Here is a 26,145-nt window from a genome sequence, read left to right on the forward strand (position 1 = left end):
GGGGCAGGAGCTCTCTTACAGGGACACCTGAGCCCCCCCTTTACTGCAATCAAATCACGGGCCGCTTCGACCCGAGAGCTAAACTGATTAATCTGCCGTGGCATCCATCCTGTTGACAGGACCCGTCTGGCAGGCAGGGAGAGGATGTTTTGGTTTCTCTCTCCCAGCTGAACTGCCTCACCTCCCCGGAGGTCATGGGACTCTACGGAAACCTTGCTAAGCAGCCCTTTGTTTAGCCGACAGGTCATTATAAAAGCAAAGCTGGAGTAACAACGTTTGCAAACGCCTTTCCTACACAAAGTAACCATGATATTTTTATGTGGGTCACATTTGATCAGATTTACTGGGGGGGGGGGGTTCAAAAATCTATAGAAGGGTCTTCGGGAAACCCATAAACCTCTAGTAAAATATACCTCTTTGTAAAAGTTAAACCATGTTGTTTATCAACCCCACAAATATAAGACAGAAACACATGGTTGAAAGTAAGTGGGCTTGGAAGAGGAGCATGCCAACTAGCGAGCCTTTCGCATTTGGAGACCCGGGTTCGATAAAAGGTAAAATCTATGTTTGAAAGGTGGAGTAATCCAATACTATAGCAAAATCTGATCATCATAGAAAATGCATTATATTAACATCAATAAATCAATCCAATACCGACCCAAATAGTCAACTGAATATTATACCACAACATTGGTATTATATTGATAAATAACCAATAAAAAAAACAGAACTGCTTCCTCACCCCCTAAGAGAAAGGGGGCTCCCTCCAGTCCAGGGCAGGCTTGAGGCATGGAGACTGAACTGCTCCCTCCCTCATCCCCCTAAGAGAAAGGGGGCTCCCTCCAGCCTAGGAAGGGATAACTGACTGGCAGAGCGTGAAAGCGGTGAGTGTGTACAGAACATCACATTGCTGAAGCCAGCAATGTCCTCTGGGATATTCATTCTCAGTTTATAGCACTTTTCGCTGGCAAACTTTAACCAAGCTTCCCAGCTGGTGATTCCTAGCAGGGCTGACTCTTGTGTGAACCAAGATTTCAGACTTTCCCAGACCCTGCTCTTTGAAGCCCTGGGCTGTGGCAGTAGGGTGGCTCCAGGGGGTTAATGAGGGTCCACTGCAATTCCCCAAGGCGTCTGCAAAGGTGCCTGACCTGCAATCTCACCGTGGATAATGTGGCATGCAACCACAATCCAGCCATTTAAACTGCACGTCTGCAACACAAAGCTGAAACCCTGTTATCCACAAAAACAACCTTTCAGAAAAGCCTCGTTAGTTTAACTAAATTAAACAACTTACGTTATAACTTGCTTGATTTCATTGTTTGGATATGCAGTTTTGGCAAGACAACAACAAACATGGTGAAGGCCAGACTGAAGCCACTTATGTTTTTAAACATTAGACACCTCAACTTATGCAAGACTGGTGGAGAGAGGCTGGGGAGGGTTGTGGTATAGGCATCTGAAAATAACCGGAGGGATGGGGAGGAGGGGTGAGAGAGAGCTTATAACCTTGTTGAAAAAGTGAAGGCAATTAAAATAATAAAAAACAGAGAGTAAAGAAGGAACAGCTTAAAGATTAACCTTAAGACCCTGCCATTCAGCCCACGTCCAGGACTCCCTTTACTGACATTTCCATTCAAAAATGAGACAAAACACAGCTCCACGCCAGACTACAATCTGGACTAACAAACCCCCTTCCCTCGAAGAAAAAAAAACTAACCCTTACGGGCGACTGTGAACCAGCATTCAGCACACACACAGCCTCTCTCTCTCGCCAAGCAGACACACAACAAAGAGCTCCGATGAACAATAAAAAAAGGAGCTTGAGGCCTGTGGCAGCAGGTTCCACAGCCGGTAACCATGGAGACCGCTCTTGGGCCTACTGAAGGTATTTCCTGGTGAACACATGCCTGAGCGGCCTTTTAATCCCAACAGGAAATGGGGCCTGAGGGCAGGATCAACTTTCTCCACATAAACAAAACCAAAAAAAAAAAAAAAAAGACAGCAACCTGGTAAATATATAAATCTTTAAAAAAATTTGCGAGGAACCTTACCTTCCAAAAGTTACCACAAGCCTATGTTTTTTCTTTATTATTTTATTAGGAGGACTTCTGTAAACAAACCTGCCAGTAAATAATGCAAAGTACACCATAAAAAGGCTGCTATAAAATGCTATAAAAACAGGTTTTGTGTTTGAAATCGCAAGCCTTTTTCGATGCTTGTTCAGGTTTGCCCCCAAGATTTATCAAACACCGATTCACATATTGGCCATGACGGATGTGGAGTGTGACAGACAGACAGACAGACAGACATTTTGTTTTCTGCTTGCTTTTTAAATGAGGGTTAGGCTGGTGTCGCCCTCAGTCTTGGAGGTTAGAGGGAACTTAGGGATTTGCATAATGCAGTCCGACCTCGGGAAATCTTAGTAATGGCTTTCTGTGTTGTAGCATTAGCCAGGACAAACAGAACAATGCAATCTCCCATTCAAATGCCACCGCATTTCAGTAGACCTCACTTAGGAGACACCATCCCTCACATACAAACTGACCCCGGGACGCAATAATCAAAATGAATAGCCCACATTTTGACGTCCATTCAAAAATTGTAGGATTTGTATTGCATTGTATGCCAGGGCGGGCAAAGTCTTGTGTAGTCACTGTGGCTTATCCAGCCAATGCAGAGTGCTGAATTTTGGTACAACGGGAAACACACTGACAAACGCCCGTGGAGTGCTGCTGAAAGCAATGTTCTCCTGTCATACGGTTATTTAAATAGGAGCAGATAAAAAGCTGAGGTTTGACAAACGGAACGACGAAACAGGAGGGAAGATTGTCCGCCAACGGGCCACAATCTGGTTTGAGTATTAAACTGTTTGTCATCTTCGATACAAGGATCGTTGTCCAGTTACAGAAAGGAGAGTTCTCCACCGGAGAACAGTGATCGGACAAGGCTGTAGCTCCTCACTCCCCCAGCTCCAAAAAATCAGGAGGCCGAATCCTGTCCTGGTCTGTTGACAGGCAGGAATGTGGGAGAGTGCCAGGGCTGCTGGAGCCCTGTCAACAACCCATGCGGAGGAATGCAAAACAACGAAACCCGAACAGGGGGCACAAACACTGCTGTGCCATCCAGAGTGGCCCACTTAAACTTCTTAATGTACTTCATCTTTTTTTTTTTTTTTTAAGTTTAAAAGTTGCCCCATATGGTTTTAATTTTTTCTTGTATATCTGTAATTACCCCATGTTGAAAATTGCAGCCCAGTTTTATCTAGTTAAGTGATCGGATTCCTCCCCACCCCCACTGACGGAGTTTGATGCACTAACCGATAGTTCACGCAGTTGATAAAATATTAAAATAAAACGTGCATTTCGAATCAGATATGGTGTAAATGTAACTGCTTTTTTACTACATCACACAGAAACTTTCTCTCTTAAATGCTGTTCGTTTCTCATGCTTTATTTAGGCTGACTCTGGTGAGGTTCGTCTCCACTGTAGATTCACTCGCTGTTAGGACCCCAGATACAATGTTGTACTCCCCTCAGCCGGACAAAGGACTTGAGGTGGCGTCTGTTGGGGTCTCAATACCACATTCACAGGGAAATAATCTACAGTAAAATGAAGTCTGGAAAACTAAAACAGAAAAGAAAGGGTCTTGCAACAAAGTTATGCTAACGAAGTAATGTTTAAAGCCTCTCCCCCCCCTCCCTCCCCCCCCCCCCTCCTCACAGCAGGGAACCTCTGGGCCAGACAGATTCAGGCACGGGGACAGCCCTGTGTCTGAGCTGCACCGGTCCCAGAGAGACAGGCTCCTGGAGGAACAACATGTGCACTAACTCCCCTTCGGGGGCCTTCTGGAAGTCAGCCTGCCACAAACCAGCTGCTGGAGCTGAACTGTGACCCAGAGGGCCTGACAACATCCTCCCCTCACACTCCCACCTCCTCCCTCGGAGCATGGCTATCAATCACTGCCCCTGGGGGTAGGTAGGGGGTCTGTTAACAACCTCTCCCCTTGAGACCATTTGCATACCTAAATACCCTCCCCCCTACCCTCCCCCCACAAGTATAGACATGTTGTTTTTTCCCCCTTAACTACAACCAGTCCACCAAAGTTTCATAAGATCTCAGAACATCTCCATAAAAAAAAAAATTGACATAACTACTTTGCAGTTTTGCTGCAAAGAGAGAAAATGCTACCCCATAGGTCCCAAGTTTCATCAGCTGGAATGTTGATCCAGACTATTAGCTGTGGATGAAACTTCAAAATCAATAAAAAAAGTAAAAGAAATCAAGATAGGTTCATTTAAAAATGATATAATTTGCCACTTGAATTCAGAACCCATCAATGAATGGAGTGCACATACAATCACATGCAAGTGATACAGGTTTTAATGTCTGACCCACGGAACGCGGGTCGCTTGGGTGGTCTGTATTTAAACCTGTCAACGAAATCGGATTCAGCGTTTGAACCCTGCTGTGTGCAAATGAAGCAATTTAATTTACCAGTAACTAGGCATCGTCATAGCAACCGGAAGCCAGCAAGCAGGCCAGTTGGCAGCCTTGTTGATCCCAGCAGCGTCACTCAAAGCTTCACCCTGAACCCACAATATCAAATCTCTACCCCGAGGGGTGACTGACAGCCGATCTTCAGATAAGCGTCAAGTGTTGTTCTCCCGGCTCAGTTTGATTGACAGCCCTTCCCCCCAGGCTACAGACAGGAAGTGCAAACTGCGGAGAACAAACCTTCCCAAAGTGTCCCGCCCCCAGCAGCCCAAATGCCTGCTCTCTCTACCTCGCCCCGTGCAATTGTAAAAAAACAAAACTCAACCCCCTACAGGCTGTTCCGGCACTCCGCTGTGGGTCGATCCGAAACATGCGCTCGCACATTCTTTGTGCCTTCGCTTTCCTGGCAGAAAAGACTTCACCCGAGTCAGAGAAAAAAACGTACTCTGGTTTTCCTCTTGTGTTTAGAGTATTAACCCCCCTCCACTCCACAGTTAGCTGGAAGCTGAACAGCAAGACGAGGGTAGGAAAAATGGGCAACAGTGAAAGCAATAGACAAACAAAAAGTTATGCATGCACATTAAAACAGAGACTTGTACCTGGTGATATTTTAGTTACTGGAAGTAGTTACAAATTGGTTCAAGTAACTGGTGACTAATGGATTACTTTTTACTTTCAACACTGCACCCAAGCCTGCCATTTTGTGAATGAAGCACACACACACTACCCCCTCCTCTCTCCCCACAGAAACCCAAGACATTCCCAGAAACCTGATCTCAAAGCGCAACACAGCCCCAGGGTGTAGTTAAAACAGCTCCCACACAGTTTCAAAAGCAGAATATGTACCGCTTCCCCACCATTAACTCGTTACTGGGGACACCAGATACCTTTTCATTAGATAAGAAGAAAGAAAAGAACAAGCGAGAAGGGGCATGACCGCAGGTAGGCCAGTCTTCTCATACAGATGGTGCTCATTTTAAATCCCCCCCCCCCCCCCCCCCCCCCGGGTCCCTTTTATTTTTTAAATGCGTTTATTCAAAAGGGATTTACCTACAGGGTGGTTATAATAATTCTTATAATACTCTTCTGTTGATGCTGCGTGTGGAGCGTTTCCTTTTTCACGCATGCAAACTTCCCAGATGTTTTTTTTACAAGAGACTGTGGAAACAATCACGCACTTCCAAACAAGCTTACAGACAGGAGACATTCTTTACTGTTAGGATCAAGATGTTTTCAAAATTCACAAAACCTGCATTGTAGAAATGCTAGACTGAAAAGTCTACCGTGGAGACAAAGAGCAGTTTCAATAGTTCACACCACTGCGCTGAGACTACAAACTACAATGAGGCTTGATCACCTGCATGTACATTCACTGCATCGTGTGATAATGGCCGGTCTGCCCTGCAACACTAGTCAGTTAACACTCGGCTTCATGTTTTCACTGAGTCGACTCAAAGTTCTTTATGTCTTAGAGGTATTCGGTTTTACTCTCGCACAAGCGTTTTTTTTGTTGTCGCTTGCATAATAATTTATTAAAAAGCAGGAAAAAAATTTGTCGAGAGATTTCCGACCTTTGAAGCAGCTGGTGTCTTTTTCCTTGGAGACATTAAAGAAATCGCGCAGCTCCACGCAATGTGACGAGTCATTTACCGGAAAGTAAACTAAACCAGCTGCCAGGTTACTAACAGGCAGTGCTTCAATAAGACAAGCGTTTGCTGTATTAACTTAAGTGAGAGAAAAAATAATTTAAACTATTCTATCAGATATATTTACTGGGACCTACATATTACATGTTAATAAAAAATATCCGGAAATTGTGAAATATACAGCCTAATAGATAACCCCACTAGGTATAGTCAATTGCCATATGTTTTTAACTCAAAGTGACACTGATCTCCACCAACGCCAAAATCAATTCGAACCCAGCCCTCCAAAAGCACGTCTAAGCCCCTCACTTCACTTGAGACAACTCCCACCCAGGCAAGACGTGTGCTTGATGCATCGTCCCCACCTCTAGCTTTGTGATTGAGGCTAGGAGAGGTGAAGGGTCAGGCCTACCTTGCTCACTGACGGATGGCCGTGCCTGTGTACGATTGGCCTGGGCCAACAGGGCCCACAAGAGAAGGAGGCTCCAAGGAAACATCCCCGGAGAAGGGTGGGGTGGGCGGCTAGCTCTATTGCTGTGGGGCACGGTCCGCAGGGCACTTCATCGCATCAGCTGCGGGACGTCCAGACCTCCGACCAGGAACCCCGGCACTGACACAGGAAAGAGACAGAGAGAGAGAGAGAGAGAGGAGAGTGAGAACACAGGATTCAATCGCTCATAGCAGGTCACACTGGAAATAGATATCAGCGGAGGGCTCTACGGAGTATCTTGTGTTCAGTGTTCATATTAATAATAATGGCTTATTAAAATCAAGTAAACATACTCCTATCAAACCATTTATGGGTGAAGTACTTCCAATTTAATATATTAAACTTTGTCCGTAAGATCTTTTGAAACAAAAAACATCACATGAGGCTTCTTATTGGGCAGCATTTTCAGAGACTGAACTCCAGTCTTGAATTAACTCCTACTTTTTGAAGGAGAACAAAAACCATCTGTTAAATTTAACCAAACTGCTAAGTTATATATTTCAGGTGACTTGAGCAGTGTGTTTCTGATCATTATGATAACGATGCAGCTGCAGAATATGGCAAATCCGTGGAAGAATGCGAATTCCGCGGGAGTCTGAAAATTCCGAGATTCCCGAGGAAGTCCGTTCTCTTCAGATCTGGACCGCCTCTACCCATAACTGTAAAACAGTCACCCGATTCAGAGGTACCAAGAACAGCCAATACGGGACATTGGGTACAGCCGTTCAAGATTAGTACTAATCAGGGTCTGTGAAAACAGCCATTAGACTCAAACAGCTAAAGCTATAAGAAATAGTTTCCTTGACTTAACAGTTTGAGTCTTATTAAACTTCAGTAGGATCGATACACAGTAACGTTTGAGCAAAACGCATCACTTTTTCTTAAATTTCAGGTTAAGCATTCATAACGAAACAATGAACATCCCTCTTTCCAGGTTCTTGATCAATAAAAGTTCATTGTTCAAGTTTTCAAATGTGGGCAAGCCAGTTCAGAAAACAGAACTTATTAAATTAGTCATTCTAAAGCACGATTAGTTTTGTCGCAGCGAAAAAGGTCGAAACGCCAACGTGCCTTACATACGGGCACCGCCACTATACCCACAGCTTGTCATGTACGGGCCACCTACACAGCACTCTCTACACGGTGTGATCCATCTTTGAATTCCTCCAGGCATGCTATCCTACAGCACAGAGCTCAGCAGCATGCAGAAATATGGCAGATTATAAATCGCTAGGTCCCCTGCAATTAATGCACCATAAAAAGAAACATAAAATCAGAGTTGGTTTATAATTATCGGACAGCTCCTGAAAGGCTGCAAGCCCTAACTTTATTACAGGGATGGAAGTTACAGCTTCCTCACATGAACCGTGCAGAAGTGGGGTCGTTTATCTTGGTTCCATTAAAAACGCTGCGTGCGGAGAAGTCCTGAAGGACGGTTTTTAAAAGTTTAGCAGAAGCAACAGAAAAACTTTTCAGGATATCCTGGTTTCTAGCTCAAGCGATTCAGTTTATGTTCTGCTCCATAGGGGCAGTTCCACAAATTAGGCAACCTCACAGTCAAAGATTTCAACATCTGGGGCTCCTGGGTGGTGTATCCGGTAAAGAAGCTCTGCGAGGAGTGCAGGATGTGCCCTATAGTCTGGACGTCTCCGGTTCGAGTCCAGGCTATTCCACTGCCGACCGTGGACGGGCGCTCCCAGGGGGCGGCACACAATTGGCTGAGAAGGGGGGGGGGGGCAGGGGGGGGGCGTGTGGTTGTCTTCGCCGCTCCCGCGGAGGTGGTAGCGGTGAGCAGAGCCTAAAAATAATTGGCTATTCTAAACTGGGAGACAAAATTATAAACAATTGGCGACTACTAAATTAAAAAAAAATAATAATTCAACATCTTCCTCATACAGATGGGGTGGCGTTTTGAAGGAGATTATCTATAGCTTTGGAAAATATGGCTTATTCGTGGAATAGTCAGTGGTTTTACATTATTATTATTATTATTTATTTCTTAGCAGACGCCCTTATCCAGGGCGACTTACAATTGTTACAAGATATCACATTATTTTACATACAATTACCCATTTAAACAGTTGGGTTTTTACTGGAGCAATCTAGGTAAAGTACCTTGCTCAAGGGTACAGCAGCAGTGTCCCTCACTGGGGATTGAACCCACGACCCTCTGGTCAGGAGTCCAGAGCCCTAACCACTACTCCACACTGCTGCCCCATACTTACATACGCGATACTGAACGCAACCATGGAAAAATTGACATCCAGGGATATATTGTAATTATTTTTTTATTGTGATTTACCAAAAGCTTTGTCCTGTTTAATAAGCACTTGCAAGCAGTTCTGTTCATGTATTCTGTCAAGTTATATTTTAACAGTTGTACCAAGCAACACCAAACATGTATGTCCGACGTCATACAAATATTTTCTGAGGTGGCAATCAATGAGGTAGACTGCTTCTGTGTTTATATATTATATATATATATATATATATATATATATATATATATAGTGTCATCTAAAAATGGGCATTAGAGGGTTAATGAATACTTTGAGAATAACCACCCCCTAAATCTAGGGGACCTGATGTGCCGCAGAGGAGTTAAGGGTAAAAGGTGGACAATGCTTTGCCTCAAACTGGTCAATGAAAAAATAGGGCAAGAACAAGGGCAAGGTTGTAATCACTTTACCTGGCAAACAGATCAGCTGCAGCACACTAGACTAATAAACCCATCAGTAATGGGCTGCAGTAACGAGAGCAGCATGTTTCATCACAGCTGCTTCGTCTCGGTCCACATTGGGGTGAATCTTGGCAAAGCCACGCAGGTGTGTGTCAGCCTCAGCTGGGCGTGCTTTGAACCCACAGCCCCTCAGGGAGGCCTTCAGAACAGCTTCCGTAGTGTGTGAGCAACCAGTCAGTCGCTGAGGGTTCAATAAAAACTCATCCAGACATCGTTAACAGTGGGGTCTGGGCAGAGACCACAAGAGAAAGCCTGAATCACAAAAGCTGGGGATCAGATCTGAGAAGCGAAGACAGGCTGGTTAGTAGCGCTCTGCCTCGATTCAATGGGCCCGGACTGACCGCCAGCTCTAGCTGATCCGGGTTCTACCGCATTCCTCCAGAACCCCCATCGACAGTCGACCCTGAAAAGACTGTTTCCATGCAGTGCGAGTTTTGAGAAAAGGTCCAAAAAAAAAATCCTAAATGAACATGGGTTGAGGGGAGCATGGAACCCAGGTATAAGAACCAGAGGAGGATCGTCATGCTGGAAAAGGTGGCAGTAATGAGTCGTAGAGATGGGGGGGGGGGGGGGGGGGGGGGGGTCTGGGTGTGTTTTGTTAAGAATGTTCCACAGTCTGGTTGCTACCACCACTACACAGCTGCCTCTTGTAACAGTTTGAGGAAGGGACTGGTCCTGACTCACTAACCTGGCAGATGCCAGCTGCCCCAGTCAATATAGAAATATTTCAGTGACTGCACATCTGAGTCAGCGAGTGGGGAGAATCACACTGAAGCGAGAGGGGAGCTGGGTGTGCAGTCGTAGCATCACAGCCAGGAATACCTCGTTTGCATGCACCACTTAGCCCAGGGTATCCGTGCTCATTTAGAGCAGCGGCCAATCCGCGCTCGCGTAAACAAGCCATGAAACAGCAAGGAGATAATCCTACCACGCCATCAACTCAAAAGCAGCTTGCAAAACCACTATAAAAATTCATATCAATTTGCAGCCATTAGTTACGTAGGATTGCAACGGAGCACCATCTGAAGAGCAAATGCTTTCTTGTTATTGAGAGTCATTTTTAAATGGCCACAAATTCATAATGCATTAAAAGCAGACCACCACAGGAACAGCCGCTAATGCAGCAGTGAAACTAATGCAAATTTGCAGCAGCAATTAAACCTTTTTTTCTTCTTCTTTCTACAGTACGGTATAAATGGACTTGCTGACTAATAGAGTGAACCAGCTCTGTATGAGTGCGAGTGTGTGTCAGCACTAAAGCACGCCACTCATCAAAGACAATCCTGAGAGTTTAGGGGCACCGTGCGGTAAGGAGACAAAAATGTGTGACCAATTACATCTTAATGCTAATTAAATAAACCAGCAAAACGACCACAGGACCTGCTAGTGAGAAGGAGTCCGGGATGCGAACACACAGGAGAAGTCCTGTCTCCCAGCTAAATTCCCCAAACTGGAAGTTTCTACACATTCTCCAGGTGCCAGGTGAGGAGAGTGCCAACCTCTCACCCTCGCCCTTCGAGATCCACATCTGGAAACAACATCTGGGCTTGTCACCTGTTCCGGATTTTTATTACAAAAATGTAATAAAATAAAACATGTTCCACGGTTTCCCGTCAGCTTTTTTTTTTCTCTTTTAAATCTTGCAAGAAGCAGGGGAAGTAGAATTAATTTATAAATAGTCAGTCATCACGCAGCTAGAGCGGTCATACTAATTTTCTTAAATCGTTCAACCATTTAAATGTTATCCAGATATTAAACTTCTGGCTATCGGAAACACGCATGTGAAATACAGATGTTGGTCACCAACTTTTTCAGTTGAAAGATCAGTAAAAATAACATTTAGTGTTGATTTCCACCCCAATTAGAGAGTTTATTTCTTGGCATGTACAAAATATAATATATACCTCCAGTCTGCACTAAATCACAGATGCTAATTACCCTCCAGCCTCGTCCCAGGACAAATCACAACTCATTAACAAAGCCTTTCTTTTGCAATTGTAAAGTTTCCACATCTAAAAACACATTTAAAATTAGCTGGCTCTCAGAACCCCAGTGCTGAGTTCTCTATACTAGACTGTATTGAATTAGCTGGGTCTCAGATCTCCAGTACAGCACTGAGTTCTCTACACTAGACTGTATTGAATTAGCTGGCTCTCAGATCTCCAGTACAGCACTGAGTTCTCTATACTAGACTGTATTGAGTTAGCTGGCTCTCAGATCCCCAGTACAGCACTGAGTTCTCTATACTAGACTGTTTTGAATTAGCTGGCTTTCAGATCCCGAGTACAGCACTGAGTTCTCTATACTAGACTGTATTGAATTAGCTGGCTTTCAGATCCCCAGTACAGCACTGAGTTCTCTATACTAGACTGTATTGAATTAGCTGGCTCTCAGATCCCCAGTACAGCACCAAGTTCTCTATACTAGACTGTACTGAATTAGCTGGCTCTCAGAAGCTCTTTCAGAACAGTTTTAGCATGTTTGGCTTTTGTGGAAGAATTAAGCCACACAGGAAATCCTCATTAAAAACTTAAGTAGATAGAATACGCTACCTTTCATTACTGCGTCCGGGATGGTAATCAGCCAGCATTCTGAACAAAAGCAACTAGAAATTGAAGGGTTTTCAACTCGCTTAGCTCACATCTGTAGGATTAGAGGCAGGAGGGACAGACGGAGGGAGAGAGAGAGAGAGAAAGGGGGAGATTCTTGCTCTGTTGACCATGGCTTATGGTACAGAAATTACTTCTGTAGTCATTTGTGAATTCTAGTAACGGGAAGCACCTGCCAACCAAACACCAATCTCCCCTCTGACAAAGTGTGATATACCATTGTGGACACATCTACAGGGAGATGCAGCCTTTATAGTCCAGAGTACATCACCACCTACAGAACAAAGAGTCTCAATTGTTTTAAAAGTGTGTGCTACATATGGCAGGTCTGACCTCAATTCTGCATGCTGCAGGTCATAGCAACCTACATCTGAAAGCTTAGATATTCTTGGCTGGGTATTTATTACTTGTCATGTCGCCAATTCTGTAAGTAAAATGAAACTACTTTTGGCAACTAATCTAAATATTTATATAAAAAAAAAGCCTTTTGATATAATTACAGGTTGTGTTTTCTTCCTGTGTTCAGAACTAAAAAGAAAGAACTGAGCCCGGCTGGGCCTCTAATTACAGCTCCGATGAATTGGTGCGTCACATTCCTGAGTGCAGAGCTTGCTCCTGGCACAGGCCTCTGCCTCGACTCATTTCTCATGCTCATATCTGTCTGCTCCATCGGCACAGCTCAGCCCAACTAGCTCTTCAACAGAGACCACGGTTTCTTTCTTACACTCTCCCCTCCTGTTCCTGAATAGCCTCTTAAGGAGTCGAGCGGTTTGTTCAAAGAGTTTCTTCTTAAAACCCACTTCAGAGCGACTCAAATAAGGAGGAAACTGAATTTGGATGAGCAGATCAACCCGTCAGTATATTTTAAACCCTGTTTCGTGCCCCTCATGCAAAAAATAGATTAGAAAAAAAAGTTTGCATCATTATTATTTGTGGGACATGTGTGTCCAGGGTTAAACGTTTTATTCAAATAGGAATGGCATTAAATATATATTTTTAAATCTCTTGCACGCTGTACTGAACTACGTTCCTGGTATGCCGATATAGAAATACTAAAAAATATACACTTCAGTTCAATGATAAACGTGATTGAATCTCATCTTTCTCTAATAAATACTGCATTTAAAAAAACGAGTTTCTCTCAATGTTTTCATTTGTCATTGAAGATGTATTTCTAAATGTAGCACTGGTTCGTGTTTAATGCTTATAGAAGGTCTGTTGACAGCAGTACGTCACTTATTTCAAATTTCTCGTGAGAGCCACTCTCCGATTGCACCAGTTGCTTACACTGGGAAAGCCCATAACACCAGACCTAGGTTCAATTAAAAAAAAACGTATATATAATGTTGGGGTTGTGAATTCACAATTTTGTGCCAGAATCAAATTACTTCACTTAAAAACAGCTTGGAAGTGAAAAGCACTGGCTGTAATATTGGTCTGGATTCAAAGCACACACACACGCCTGTTATTCACTGCCAGATACCCCTTGAAAGTGACGCATCCTGCATCCTGGGTCAGGGGGAGAGGGTGAGAGAGAGACTGATTTGGGTGAGTTTGTCACCAGCAGTATTAGTCAGGCTATTGGACTGGTTCCCAGTGAGGAGGGAGTCAACACACATGCCTAGTAGCACTCTGAACCTCCAGTATGAGACTCCAGTTCAACTATAAACTCAGCCTCTTGGACTAATACCATCACTAATGCCATTATAGGAGGCAGTGTGGTCCAGTGGTTAAAGTCCAGGGCCTGTAACCAGAAGACTGACTCACTGTGGGTGACCCTGAGCAAGTCACTTAACCTCCTTGTGCTCCGTGCTGAAGATGAGATGTTAAATCAATGTCCTATTTAAGTGACTCTGCATATAATGCACAGTCCCATGACAAACAACAGCCCCTTTAAATAGGACTCTCTCCAGGGATGATTTTTAGCTACACGAAATCCCATTTCTAATTAAATATTTAGCATTTAAAAAGAGAACAAAAAGGTGCTCTAGCAGGGTCGGGCTTGAAGTCAGACAACGCCACAGTAAATATTCTGCAGGTGAATTTAACACGCAGGAAGATAGATTTGCGTGGACATCCTTGACGAACCTTTAGCTGTTTTGAAGTATTTTTGCACCTTACATTCGACAGGTGGGCATAGTTACACTATATTACTGACAAGATTAGTATTACTAAAAGTTTAGAGCAAATTGAAGGTAGTTATTTTTTAATCTATAAAAACTACACATTAGAAAATACAGCGCCAGGCAGTGCATATATTTCAGAATTGATCAGTGTTTATTTTACGGAGGGGGGTTAGTTAATCGATGTAACAGCTGTATTTACACGGATTGTGATTTTATTTTTATTGGGGGGCAGTACTAAACGTTTCAAATTCCAGTGACATTTCATAAAAGAGCGTGAAGTTTGTTTTAAAACACTTCTGTGTTTGTCGGATTATTCACAACTAACGCACAACTACTCGGGACATGAGTAGATTTCAAAATTCGGTCCACACAAGTTGTGAGGCTCCGGTACCAAAAACAGACGGAGGGTACTGTACCGGACACAGCGACCCCCCCCCCCCCCCCCCCCCCTCTCTCTCTGTAAGCGTAGGCCCGCTTTGAATATTTTACATAAAAGTTGTGTCACTTTCACCCATCCGTTACTTTACACCTCCAACGCAAACGACACCTGTCTCTTGTTCCATAAACTCAGTTTTATAATAATGTTAACGCTATTTGATACTATGACCGCATTTAAAAACAGATGAATCATGTTACCGTAAACATGCACGGGGCGAAATGTACAGTAAATATCCGGTTGGGGCAGGGGGGGGGGGGGGGCAATTGCGGGTTTCACCTGGCTTAAAAAAAAGGTTTAATTAACCTAGAAGCATCACATCTCGATTGCACTGTTGAAAAGAGTAACGAGCCACGATTGAATATGCAAGTGTAACTCGGACCCCTCGCTGCTGCAGTCCGTCGAAACAAAAGGTGTAAAGCGCCTGTGATCCGCCGCCGGGGACAAATGGCCACACAGCGCTGTTTGCACGGAGCGGACGGTCGAGGGAGAAGGGAAAAAAAAACTACACGGAGCCTGTTTTCAAGTAATTGCCTCTCGTATTTCATTGAGCCAAAAATCTGACTACATTTTTCCAGGGCTGTTGCCTGCATAACAAATACACGGTCACCAGTTAAATCCCTTTTTTTTTTAGAACACAGATCCCACACACGTCCCAACCTCAGGACGAACTGGCATTGCTAGCACGGGTTTGGCGCTCGATAAAGTGCCGCAGGTCACTGTCCGTGCCTTGCATTTGTGCCTGACCACGTAGGTTTTACATTTTGTAAAACAGAGCAACAGGGAACAGCAATTAAAATAAAAAAAACACCGTTTGCAAAGTCGTTGTACGTTTAAAACTAATTAACCGACCCCTGTTGGCACTTCTTTATTGCAACGGACCTGTGACATTGGTTTAGGAAGATACATTTTGTATTTAAAAGAGAGAAACAAAACTAAAAGTTTTATATAAACACTGAAAAAACTCAATTAGCGGCGTGGTTGTCCCCTCGCAATCTCATCAAAGCGCTTGGTTATACAAGGGGACCACATTCACACTGCATACGCCTTAGGTTTGATCAAATTAAGGAAAACAATAATACCCATGGCATTGTACAATTCGGGAATTAAAACAAGGCAATACGGACAACGAGGGAACTCGAACAAACTTCACCCGCTGAGTTAAACAACCCGCGCTGTTTAGTACTTTAAATTATCGATACGATATTGTTAATACGATACGCTTACAATGAAAGTACCTTATATTATCTAATAGACAATACCACTACTAGGCTATTATTATTATTATTTTTATTATTATTATTATTAAAATAAACACGGTCTTACCTTTTTTTCTGGTCCGAACTCAAAGCGATTGAAATCCTTAAAAAATGTTATTAAAATGTCGAATAAACTGTAGATCCTCGGTCTCCAGAAACGAGAGCTTCAAAGCAGACAAGGGGGTTGTTAAGTTTTCCCTTTTCCAAACAGACAGAATAGCCTATCGAGTTTATAAAAGCAATTCCACAAAAGCCACGTTCAAAAGTATCGCGCTTCAGTCAGAGCCTTCTCAAAAACATGAGGGAAAAAACCGAGACGCTTCCAATTAATTGCAGACAGCAGAAAAATCCGTCGCTCCAAAATTCTGTACACTGTATAAAGAAAACTACCTTGAATTCAGCTTCTCAGAAATAAGTACCTTTGCCGAAAACGTGGGAGAAACAAACGTCTCTCCACGGCTTTATTGTTTAAAAATGTTTACAAAGAGAAGTTTTCTTTGACCAAAGTTTGCGTATCCCTTCGTTCTAATTTTGTCACTCAGTAGCTATTGATGATCTCATGAAAAAATGTCTTATATTTTCTCCCAAGACTGTAATAACCTTAGCAGTGATTTTCTTTTTTCACTTTGTACACTCCGGTGATGTGATTCACATTCCCGATCGCATCGACCTCCCCCCTCTCTTTAACGCTACAGCAAATACTAGAACTAGATCAATCCAACCCTGCGCCCGCACAACGCCGCCAGAATACACAATCAGGTCGGATCTAACCTGCCCAGCGCTCCCAGCACACAGCGCCACCCACACCTACCGCACGGCATCATGGGACTTGTAGTCTTTTAGTGATCTATATATATATATATATATATATATATATATAAAAAAAGCTCCTTAAAATATCAGCTTAAAATATACTCAGACCACCCACGTGCAGCGCAAATTGACATTAAATAATTTAAATAATTTAAATCGATTGGTTTCTTAGCAAATACTGGTTTTTTTTTTTGGTTTTTTTTTAAGAAAAAACAAAAACGTCTTCTGCAGTTGTGTGGAAGTTTCGGTTACATTATCATCTGTTAACAAACTTCCTAACTCCAACCTGGAAGAACGTGAGAGTTTGTCAATGCATGGCTATTTCGTTTTTTTAATTATATATATACACATAAATGAAGTCGTCGGGACAACATTGACAAGGACAGTCACAGACGTCATATTAAAACACTGATTAGGAAAGTTAAACTAATTACTGTCACTTTGGCGGGAAAACGTGCAATTTATACATGCAGGACAGTATTATTATTATTATTATTATTATTATTATTATTATTTATTTCTTAGCAGACGCTCTTATCCAGGGCGACTTACAAGATATCACATTATCTTTTACATACAATTACCCATTTATGTAAAAGATAATGTGCAATCTAGCAATCTAGGTAAAGTACCTTGCTCAAGGGTACAGCAGCAGTGTCCCCCATCTGGGATTGAACCCACGACCCTCCGGTCAAGAGCCCGGGGCCCTAACCACTACTCCACACTGCTGCCCGTACAGTAGCATCAGAATACACGCGCTGTACGCATGTAACTTGATATTACACGTAGACTTAACGCTATAACAATATAGTTAATGAGAGCATTTAAATAACAGATATATGCCAGTTTTAATTTTAAAAAAGTGCTCCTAAAAATGACAAAGTAGCCTGTCCTGAAATGAGGACAATGGCACTTAATGTGTTAAAACGTGGGTTCTTAAAACCTTCACCGACATAAACGTCAGTGGGAAAGGGGAGAACATATTGGAAGCCGCTGCTATTGCAACATCTTTATTATTATTATGTGTTTATTTAGCAGACGCCTTTATCCAAGGCGACTTACAGAGACTAGGGTGTGTGAACTATGCATCAGCTGCAGAGTCACTTACAACTACGTCTCACCCGAAAGACGGAGCACAAGGAGGTGAAGTGACTTGCTCAGGGTCACACAATGAGTCAGTGGCTGAGGTGGGATTTGAACCGGGGACCTCCTGGTTACAAGCCCTTTTCTTTAACCACTGGACCACACAGCCTCCATCATGTATTACAAATGTAAAACATAGGTTATTGGAAACACAAACAGACCAATAGTTTGTACGTCCAAAAAATGTATAAAATATGCTACTACCTAAAAATATTCCGTTCATGATTTTTGTTTTTTGTTTTTTTTAACGAACTTTCCCTAAATAAACACCATACTCCAACCTCAACGGCTTGTTTGTAGGCTACGACCCTATAAGTATACAAATACGCACTGCACTTGGTTCGTTCAAATTTTTTTTTTTAAGAGAGTAAACGCCTTAATGAATTAATTAGAAAGGGTTTACCGTTTAATATCGATTTTAAGGAAAAGTGTACCCAAAAAAATTCTAAAAGAAGAAACAAAAGCCATTTGCAAGTCAGTGTTTAGCCTCCATTTCCATTTAAATGACTCGCTAATTGCCTGCTTCGTTTTTTGTTGGTTTTTAACAAAACGGGCGCATCCGAATGGGCTCCATTCACACGCTGAGGTGCGCCTAGTTATCAGCAAATTAAACCGGAGATTTGAAACAGCACTGAGTTGAGGGCCCGGTCAACGTGACTAATTACTGGTATTCAAAATAAGATAGACGAGTGGGGGAGGTCGGAGAGACAGCGACTCTCTTAAAACAGTCTGTTTTAAAAACTATCAGATAAGGGAGTCTTATCTGGAGTAGGTGCATTCACTCACTAGCCATATATTCAAAACAGCAGACCACCGAAAACACATAGCAAAGGAGCAGGTCCTATAGAGAAATGATCTAGGACATACACTTAAATATTTTAGGGGTTATAAACATAGAGGCTGGGTTGTGGGGAAAGTAGATCACGTGGTGCTGTTGACATTATCAATTAATAAGCGATTGACAAGCTGTGTAAATACCGCTGTGGAGGGAATGCAGTTTGCTTTTCTGTTCTCTCAGGTGGTAAAGGTACACATCAGCTATACAGAGAAGGACGGGAAAGGAAGTGAGGGGGAAAGCGAAAGAGTGTTTGCAAAAGGGACATTTCAGCTGGAGTCGTCTGTAGCCTGGCAAATCAAACCATTCCCTTTTTATTTATTTTATTTTTTTTTACCAAAAAAGCTCAGGAGAAATACTGAAATGAAGTCAACCAAAGACAAGTGCTTTTCAATCAGAACAACTTCTTTGAGTTAAAATGGTCACGTGACTTCCCCCCTAAGCCAAATTTTAACTAAAAATTAAATTGAACACACAATAATAAATCAGTTACTTCCAAATGTTTATTTCCACAGCACTGGTCTCAAGGGCAGCATCCTACCGCACGCCATCTCAGATAGAGTCCAGCGTTAAGAGCTCCCCCCCTTTTCAGAAATGAGCTCTTCTATCTGCGTTTCCGAGGATACTTGGGGTGATACCAGCTCGGCAGCAACGGGGGAGCTCAGTGACCCAATGCTCCATCTGTTTATCGTCAAGGTAAATGGAACAGCAGCGGCCTTCACCCTCCCAGTGACTGACGTCATGATGGCAGAGCTTCAGTAAAGCGAGAGGCCACAAGCATAGAGACAGGCAGAGTTTCAGGGGACTTTGTATTACAGCTCATGAGTTATACATAAATCCCTTCTGTAGCAGCATCGATCAGATAGGCGTTGGGCATTCTGTTGGGATCTGTTTTCCTTCGTTCTTCTGCAGTTTACATCACATCATCTAGAGGGCGCTGTACTGACAGCAACCAATCCGTCACTTCATACTCACTTCAAACTTCAGGGAAGATCTCGGACTGTTTTGTCAGCCTTTGTTTTTTAGCTCCTATTTAGTGCAATACCATGTGATTATCATGAGGTGCGATTTGTTTCACAAGCAAGAACTGGCACGGCAAATCGACAGCATTGCATTCGTGGGATTTGTTGCTAAAGAACTGATTAGCTTTTGGTTTAAGACGGAGCGGGGAAAGCTACAGAGATAGAGAAAGAAAGGAAGAGAAGGAGGAGGGGGAGAGAATGAAAAGAAAGTGAAAAGGGGAGGGAAGAGGAGAGAGAAATGAAAAAGAAGGAAGGGAAGAGAGAGAGAGAGAGAGGGGGAGGGGGGAGGGGGGAGGGGGGAGGGAGGGAAGTTTTAGAGCTGTTTTTTTGGCTGGCCCTCAAATAAAACACAAAAAAGCTGCCTTGAGGGGAGAGCTAAAAGTATCCTGTTTATCTCATTATCTCATTGTATCTATTGCTCGCAGTGACAGAGAGTAATATTACACACCTTGCTCCTTGTAGCTTTGGGGGAAACAAAACAAAACCAGGAACAGCTGGAGCTAGTTGCCGCAGCAGAATGTCAATGCACTAGACTAGCTTTTTACCTCTGGAATCCTGGGTTCAAATCTAAGGATCTATGTGGCACAGTGCATTAATGTCAATGCACTAGACTTAGCTTTTCACATTATATCACAAGATATCACATTATACAGATAATACATTATTTTTTTTACATACAATTCCCTATTTATACAGTTAGGTTTTTACTAGAGCAGTCTAGGTAAAGTACCTTGCTCAAGGGTACAGCAGCAGTGTCCCCCACCTGGGATTGAACCCACAACCCTCCGGTCAAGAGTCCAGAGCCCTAACCACTACTCCACACTGCTGCCCAGTCAATGCACTAGACTTAGCCTTTCACCTTCCTCTGGAGGCCTGGGTTCCAATCTGGGGGGCTAGGTGGCGCTAGTGGGTTAATATCAGTGCACTAAGTACAGAGGGTTATCGCACCAGTCTCTCACCAATACCAATAATTATCCCATTATAACCCCAGTGTATTACTCTGATGAAACCACAGCAGACCACAGCATCACCAGCACTGGTAGCATAATGGATGTGAAGCAATGTCTTGCCAGTGTGCTCTTAGCATGGGACCTTTGCATAGCCACTGCAGATGACTGTGTGAGAGGCCACAAGGTGCGAGTGGAGAACTCTCAGTGAGAGGAGTGGCGTTGCTGGTAGCTGGGCTTCACTTCACAGGGACGCGTCTGAGGCGGCTTACCTCTTTCCTGCAACAGCGGAGAAGCACCAGAGCTGTCGGGCTTGTCCGTGTTTAGCAGGCAGAAATCCGCCCTGTCTGGCTGCCTTGTTTCAGAGGGATCTCCACATCTCTCCTGGCATTAAAGAGTTCGCTCACAGTCTCTCTGGCAGTGCCGACTCTGTGATCCTGAGGCTTGGGACGGAACGGCACTGGGGTTTCCACTTTCTAAAAATACCAACCCCCCACTTCATTAACGGTCTAGACAGGAAGAGACCACAGAGGACACAGGCACACTCCCAGGCTTCATGGGACCAGCAGTGGACAACAGTGCAAGCACAGCCAGTGAGACTATAGCAGAAACCCTGAACACAGCAACAGCACAATCAGACCCCCTGTACTGTATACTAGACTGTATTGAATTAGCTGGCTCTCAGATCCCCAGTACAGCACTGAGTTCTCTATACTAGACTGTATTGAATTAGCTGGCTCTCAGATCCCCAGTACAGCACTGAGTTCTCTATACTAGACTGTATTGAATTAGCTGGCTCTCAGATCCCCAGTACAGCACTGAGTTCTCTATACTAGACTGTATTGAATTAGCTGGCTCTCAGATCCCCAGTACAGCACTGAGTTCTCTATACTAGACTGTATTGAATTAGCTGGCTCTCAGATCCCCAGTACAGCACTGAGTTCTCTATACTAGACTGTATTGAATTACAGCACTGAGTTCTCTATACTAGACTGTATTGAATTAGCTGGCTCTCAGATCCCCAGCACAGCACTGAGTTCTCTACACTAGACTGTATTGAATTAGCTGACTCTCAGATCCCCAGTACAGCACTGAGTTCTCTATACTAGACTGTATTGAATTAGCTGGATCTCAGATCCCCAGTACAGCACTGAGTTCTCTATACTAGACTGTACTGAATTAGCTGGCTCTCAGATCCCCAGTACAGCACTGAGGTCTCTAGTTACTTAACTAGACCCTTAACCAAACTGATAATTTGCTTAATTAGACCTTTTTTAATTGTTTACAGCTGTTAAACAGTTGAAGCGTTCAAGTTACTTATAAAATGTCACCGCTAACTTGAACTCAGCAACAGTAAGAGCTGAAAACAATTAAGGTGGTCTAATTAAGCAAATGATCAGTTCAATGAAGGGTCTAGTTAAGTAACTGAGAGCTCATGAAAACCAGCAAACACTGTGGGGTCCCCTGGACCAGCATTGGGAAGCCCTGCTCTGTGCTGTGCTGACGGTGCAGGTCCAGGTGTTTCAAGTCACAGTAACACTCAGATCCAGCACTTCAGTGTTCAGAGGTGAATGTGTTTAACCCCAGTGTGCAGAGCAGGGCTCAACAAGGCTGCGCAGGGTTGTGGTAAACTCCCTTTCATGGTGTTCCGCACCCAGCCCCTGTCAAGGCTTCTCACTCGGCACCTGTTCATTTCTCTGAAGTCAATAGCCCTTAAAAGCTTTCTCGTTGTCAGTTAGCCTCGGACACATTCCTGTGTTTTTTTGAGGGGGGATGGTCTAGCCCAGCATTGGGAGTCTGTTTGCTTGCTTTGTTTCGTTTGCTTGGTTTTGACCTTCCTGGTCCAGAGGTCTGATCGAAACCCTCCCAAACTGTGCCTGTCTGCCGCCGGTATGGAAATGCGACGAGATTGACTCAGCTGGGAACCCTAATGACTAACCACTGAATTTCCATAATGACAGGCAAAGTGATTTCTAACTCCATTCATCCCCTGGTAAACTCCATCACTGTGGAACATGAGTACCCATTCTATAGACTTGGTATTGTAAGCACTGCTCTGCTCACTTCCTGAGCGTACATTGGATTGATCTCATGATGTGACCCCTGCAGCATTAAAACGTAATTTAACTAACCAGCACTGCGGATGAAATCCTCCCAACTGTATTTGTACCCTGATGGAAATGATGGCTGCTTTTAAGGCCAGATTGTTGGAGGTGCATGAGAGAGACTTCAGACGTCTTCCACGGCCACCGCAATCTCCAGATCTCAATCCCATTGAGCATGTTTGGGATGAAGCGGAACATTCTGATCCCTGCACCACAGTAGGATAGCTGGCACAGAAACAGTACATTTACTCATATTATTTCTGTATGTGTGTGGCCCCCCCTCTGCTGTCAGGGGCCCCTGGCTCTTGCCCGGGTGCTGACGCTGGCCCTGGAATTAGGTCCTAATAAAGTGTCCAGGCAGTGTTTTACACCACCTGTGCATATTTTTTAAGCACTCCACGTTTACAAATAACAGACAATAAAGACACAGACCGGAACCCTGGAATTATATTACTCACTTCTGTTTGTGTAAAGCCAAACGTGTTTAATTTTCTCCTTTCCAAGAATTGAAGGACATTACCTACCGGAACACTGAAAAGACGGGGCTATTATATCTTAGACTCACGACTTTCAAATGGAGCAGAAGAAGTTAATCTAAATAAAACTCCCCGATGATAACAGGCTGTCTTTTGTGTCGGCGTAATGTCATTACCTGTGGTCTGCCCAAACAATCGCATCGAAATAAAATCTAACACAGTTAAATGTAATTACGTCAGGAGTTTTTCTAACATTACTTCAGCACCCCTGCTACACGCTGTCCCGCGATCTGTCTCCCTGCCTAATTACAACTTGACTTCATCGGGCAGCCTAGCATTACCCTGAGGAAGGTGGGCATTACAGGAGACAGGTAACCGCTGCACCACACAAGTGTCTGCCTCTCCCTCCCATTAATCCCTCCCAAGCTCTCAGCGGCAGGAACTGTAGTTTCACATCTGAAAAGTCCTCTAGCAACCCAGAACTCCGTTCTGTGTGCAATCACAAGGTGTAGACATCAGGCTGTGAATTCACTAAACAAACACATTCTTTGGCATTTTTTACAAGCCCCAGTAACTGTTATAGCCCGAAGCAGGAACACAGAGGCTGATAAATACTTTACGGCCATAAAACGCTGATAAAAACTCCAGATTTTACGTTATCGTATTTATATAAAGCATGCTTTCAGAATAATCATTAACTTTTACCTGTTTTTTTTTCCAGACGCACACATTCTCCAGTGACCTAAACAACATCTTAGTGCAATTCACCCAGCGTTTTATTTAATTACTGGAGAGATATAATCTTGTGGTGCATGCCTCGTAACCTCTGAACCAAAGCAGTGCAACAGACACACACACACACACACACACACCTACATACAGACAGACAGGGGCGCACACACACACACCTATAATATACAGACAGACAGGCGCGCACACACACATCTACATAGAGACAGACAGGGGCACACACACACAAACATGTAAACCGCCAGACACACCCACACAGTGCCCACAATCCCATACTCCCAATAACTTACGCTAAATAATATTAAAACCAAATTTAATGAGAATTTAATAAGCAGTTCTTTTTTTATATCCAAGCAAAAAGTCTCACGTAACGATAGACAAAAATACGGACAGCCAAACGCCCTCATACATACAATTATATATATATATATATATATATATATATATATATATATATATATATATATATATATATATATCCTCAGAATAAATACGAATAGGATATAATTCAGTCGGCAACAAACGCACCCCCACCACAGAAACCGCCAATTTGAATTCTTAGTTCATAAACAGACAAATATATGTTTGTTTTTTCTGACCGTGTGTTTTGCTCTGCATCGGTGTGTGCACGCTCTGTAGAGACACACACACACACACAGGATAACGCCCATGTTACCCTCAATCAAAACATTTCCATTACTGAGTCTCGTTTGCATGGATATTTCCATATTGCCCGATCAAAAAGCCAGCCCTGCTGAGGTCCCCTGAAGTTTAACTGCACTGCCGTCTGTTTACATTCCCTAACGTCACCAAACAATGAAAAACATGCATTGAAAGATTAAAACACACGCACGCACAACCCCTGCTCCCCTGTGCCCCCGGAGACTCCTCGCTCAAAGAACTCCTCCATCTCCTTGATAATCTCTTTAAAATGCTGTTTCTGTGCTTCCCTCTGCACTGCGGGCAGCTGTGGGTCTGTTTGTCCAGTACAGCATACAGTCATTTACCAAGAACAAAAGTTATGTGGTTCTTCATGTATAGTCGTGTGTTAATTTATTAAAAAAAACCTCAGGATTTACCATTGATATTCTTTATACACCTACCGACATGAATGGGGTGGGAGAATTTCAATTTTCGGTCAGTAATCAGTGATATAGAAACAATAGGAACTCGGTGTGTGAAAACGTCAGACCGCTTTGTGCTTTTAATAAGGCATCTTAAAAAAAAACTTCTTAAAGGTCTCCTGCCTTTCAGCATGTGTGGCTCTGTGTTCATTTTCTCTGACTGTTTTAAATTAACTGCATGCATGTGTGGCCTATTAAAGTCCTCAGTTAAATTAGAATTATCACTAATTTGCTATTTTAACAATTTTCCAAGAGGTTCAGTTCCAGTCGGTTGGCTTTCATCATAAATTTGTATTTTTTCGTTGGATGTACAAGTTTACTGCGCGGTGTTGACTTTTCATTCTACAGCTGAAGGAGGGCTTTTGTCGGAAAAGTCCTAAAATAAATGATTCCCTTTTGTGTACATATAATTATAGACGGTGAATTATAGCCTATATATCCAAAAAAAATAGCTCGGTCGAAGTGAAGTTTGTGAACAGCGTCAGTCTGCCCGGCTAGCTCTACCTGCTCTCTGAATCCCGATTCTTGAATTCTCTCTCTAAGTTTACAAAAAACATGGTTTAACTGCTGTGTCCATAGTTATAACAGAGAAGTAAAGCTGAACTTGTACATAAACTGATTTATTAACAAGGAAGAAGATATTTGGGACATATTGTTGAAGGACAAAACATCCTGAACTTTGTTAATAAATGAGTTTATGTACAATTTCATCTTCTCTTTTATTCTGTAATATTAACCACAGGCTTTGCCATTTAAAAAAAATACATACATTGCCTGTCACCTGCTTAATAGTAATAATAATAATAATAATAATAATAATAATAATAATAATAATAATAATAATAATAATAATATATTACTTATAAAGAGGAGACAGGCATAAATTATATATATATATATATATATATATATATATATATATATATATATATATATATATATATATACTGTATATATTACATGGGGTCATGGTAATCCTACATCAAGACCTATTTCAATAACATGTTAGTAATGTTCTTTTTGCACTAAGGGTCATTTCAAAGGGGCTCCCCATTCAGAAGTGACTGCCATTCGCAATCCCATCCACAGCAGCAGCACAAGGACTCTTCCCTGACTCACTGATTAAGGGC

At 43.0% G+C, this 26,145-nt stretch overlaps 1 protein-coding gene across 3 annotated transcripts in view; it reads right to left on the reverse strand.

Moving 5' to 3' along the window:
* LOC117397731 (fibroblast growth factor receptor 1) overlaps positions 1-16,621 on the reverse strand; it is a 41,403-nt gene extending 24,782 nt beyond the window's left edge. The window contains exons 1-2 of one of the 3 annotated variants that reach the window (XM_059013787.1): positions 15,868-16,621; positions 6,553-6,750 (exon numbers count right to left, since the gene is read on the reverse strand). In XM_059013787.1, the coding sequence (XP_058869770.1) occupies positions 6,553-6,637 (85 nt within the window). In that variant the 5' untranslated portion in view covers positions 6,638-6,750; positions 15,868-16,621. The remainder of the gene's footprint in view (positions 1-6,552; positions 6,751-15,867) is intronic. The other 2 variants (XM_059013790.1, XM_059013789.1) reach the window with 2 other exon arrangements.
* Between the last annotated feature and the right edge of the window lie 9,524 nt (positions 16,622-26,145).

This window comes from Acipenser ruthenus, chromosome 46 (assembly GCF_902713425.1).
Source record: "Acipenser ruthenus chromosome 46, fAciRut3.2 maternal haplotype, whole genome shotgun sequence".
Classification (NCBI taxonomy): Eukaryota; Metazoa; Chordata; class Actinopteri; order Acipenseriformes; family Acipenseridae; genus Acipenser; species Acipenser ruthenus.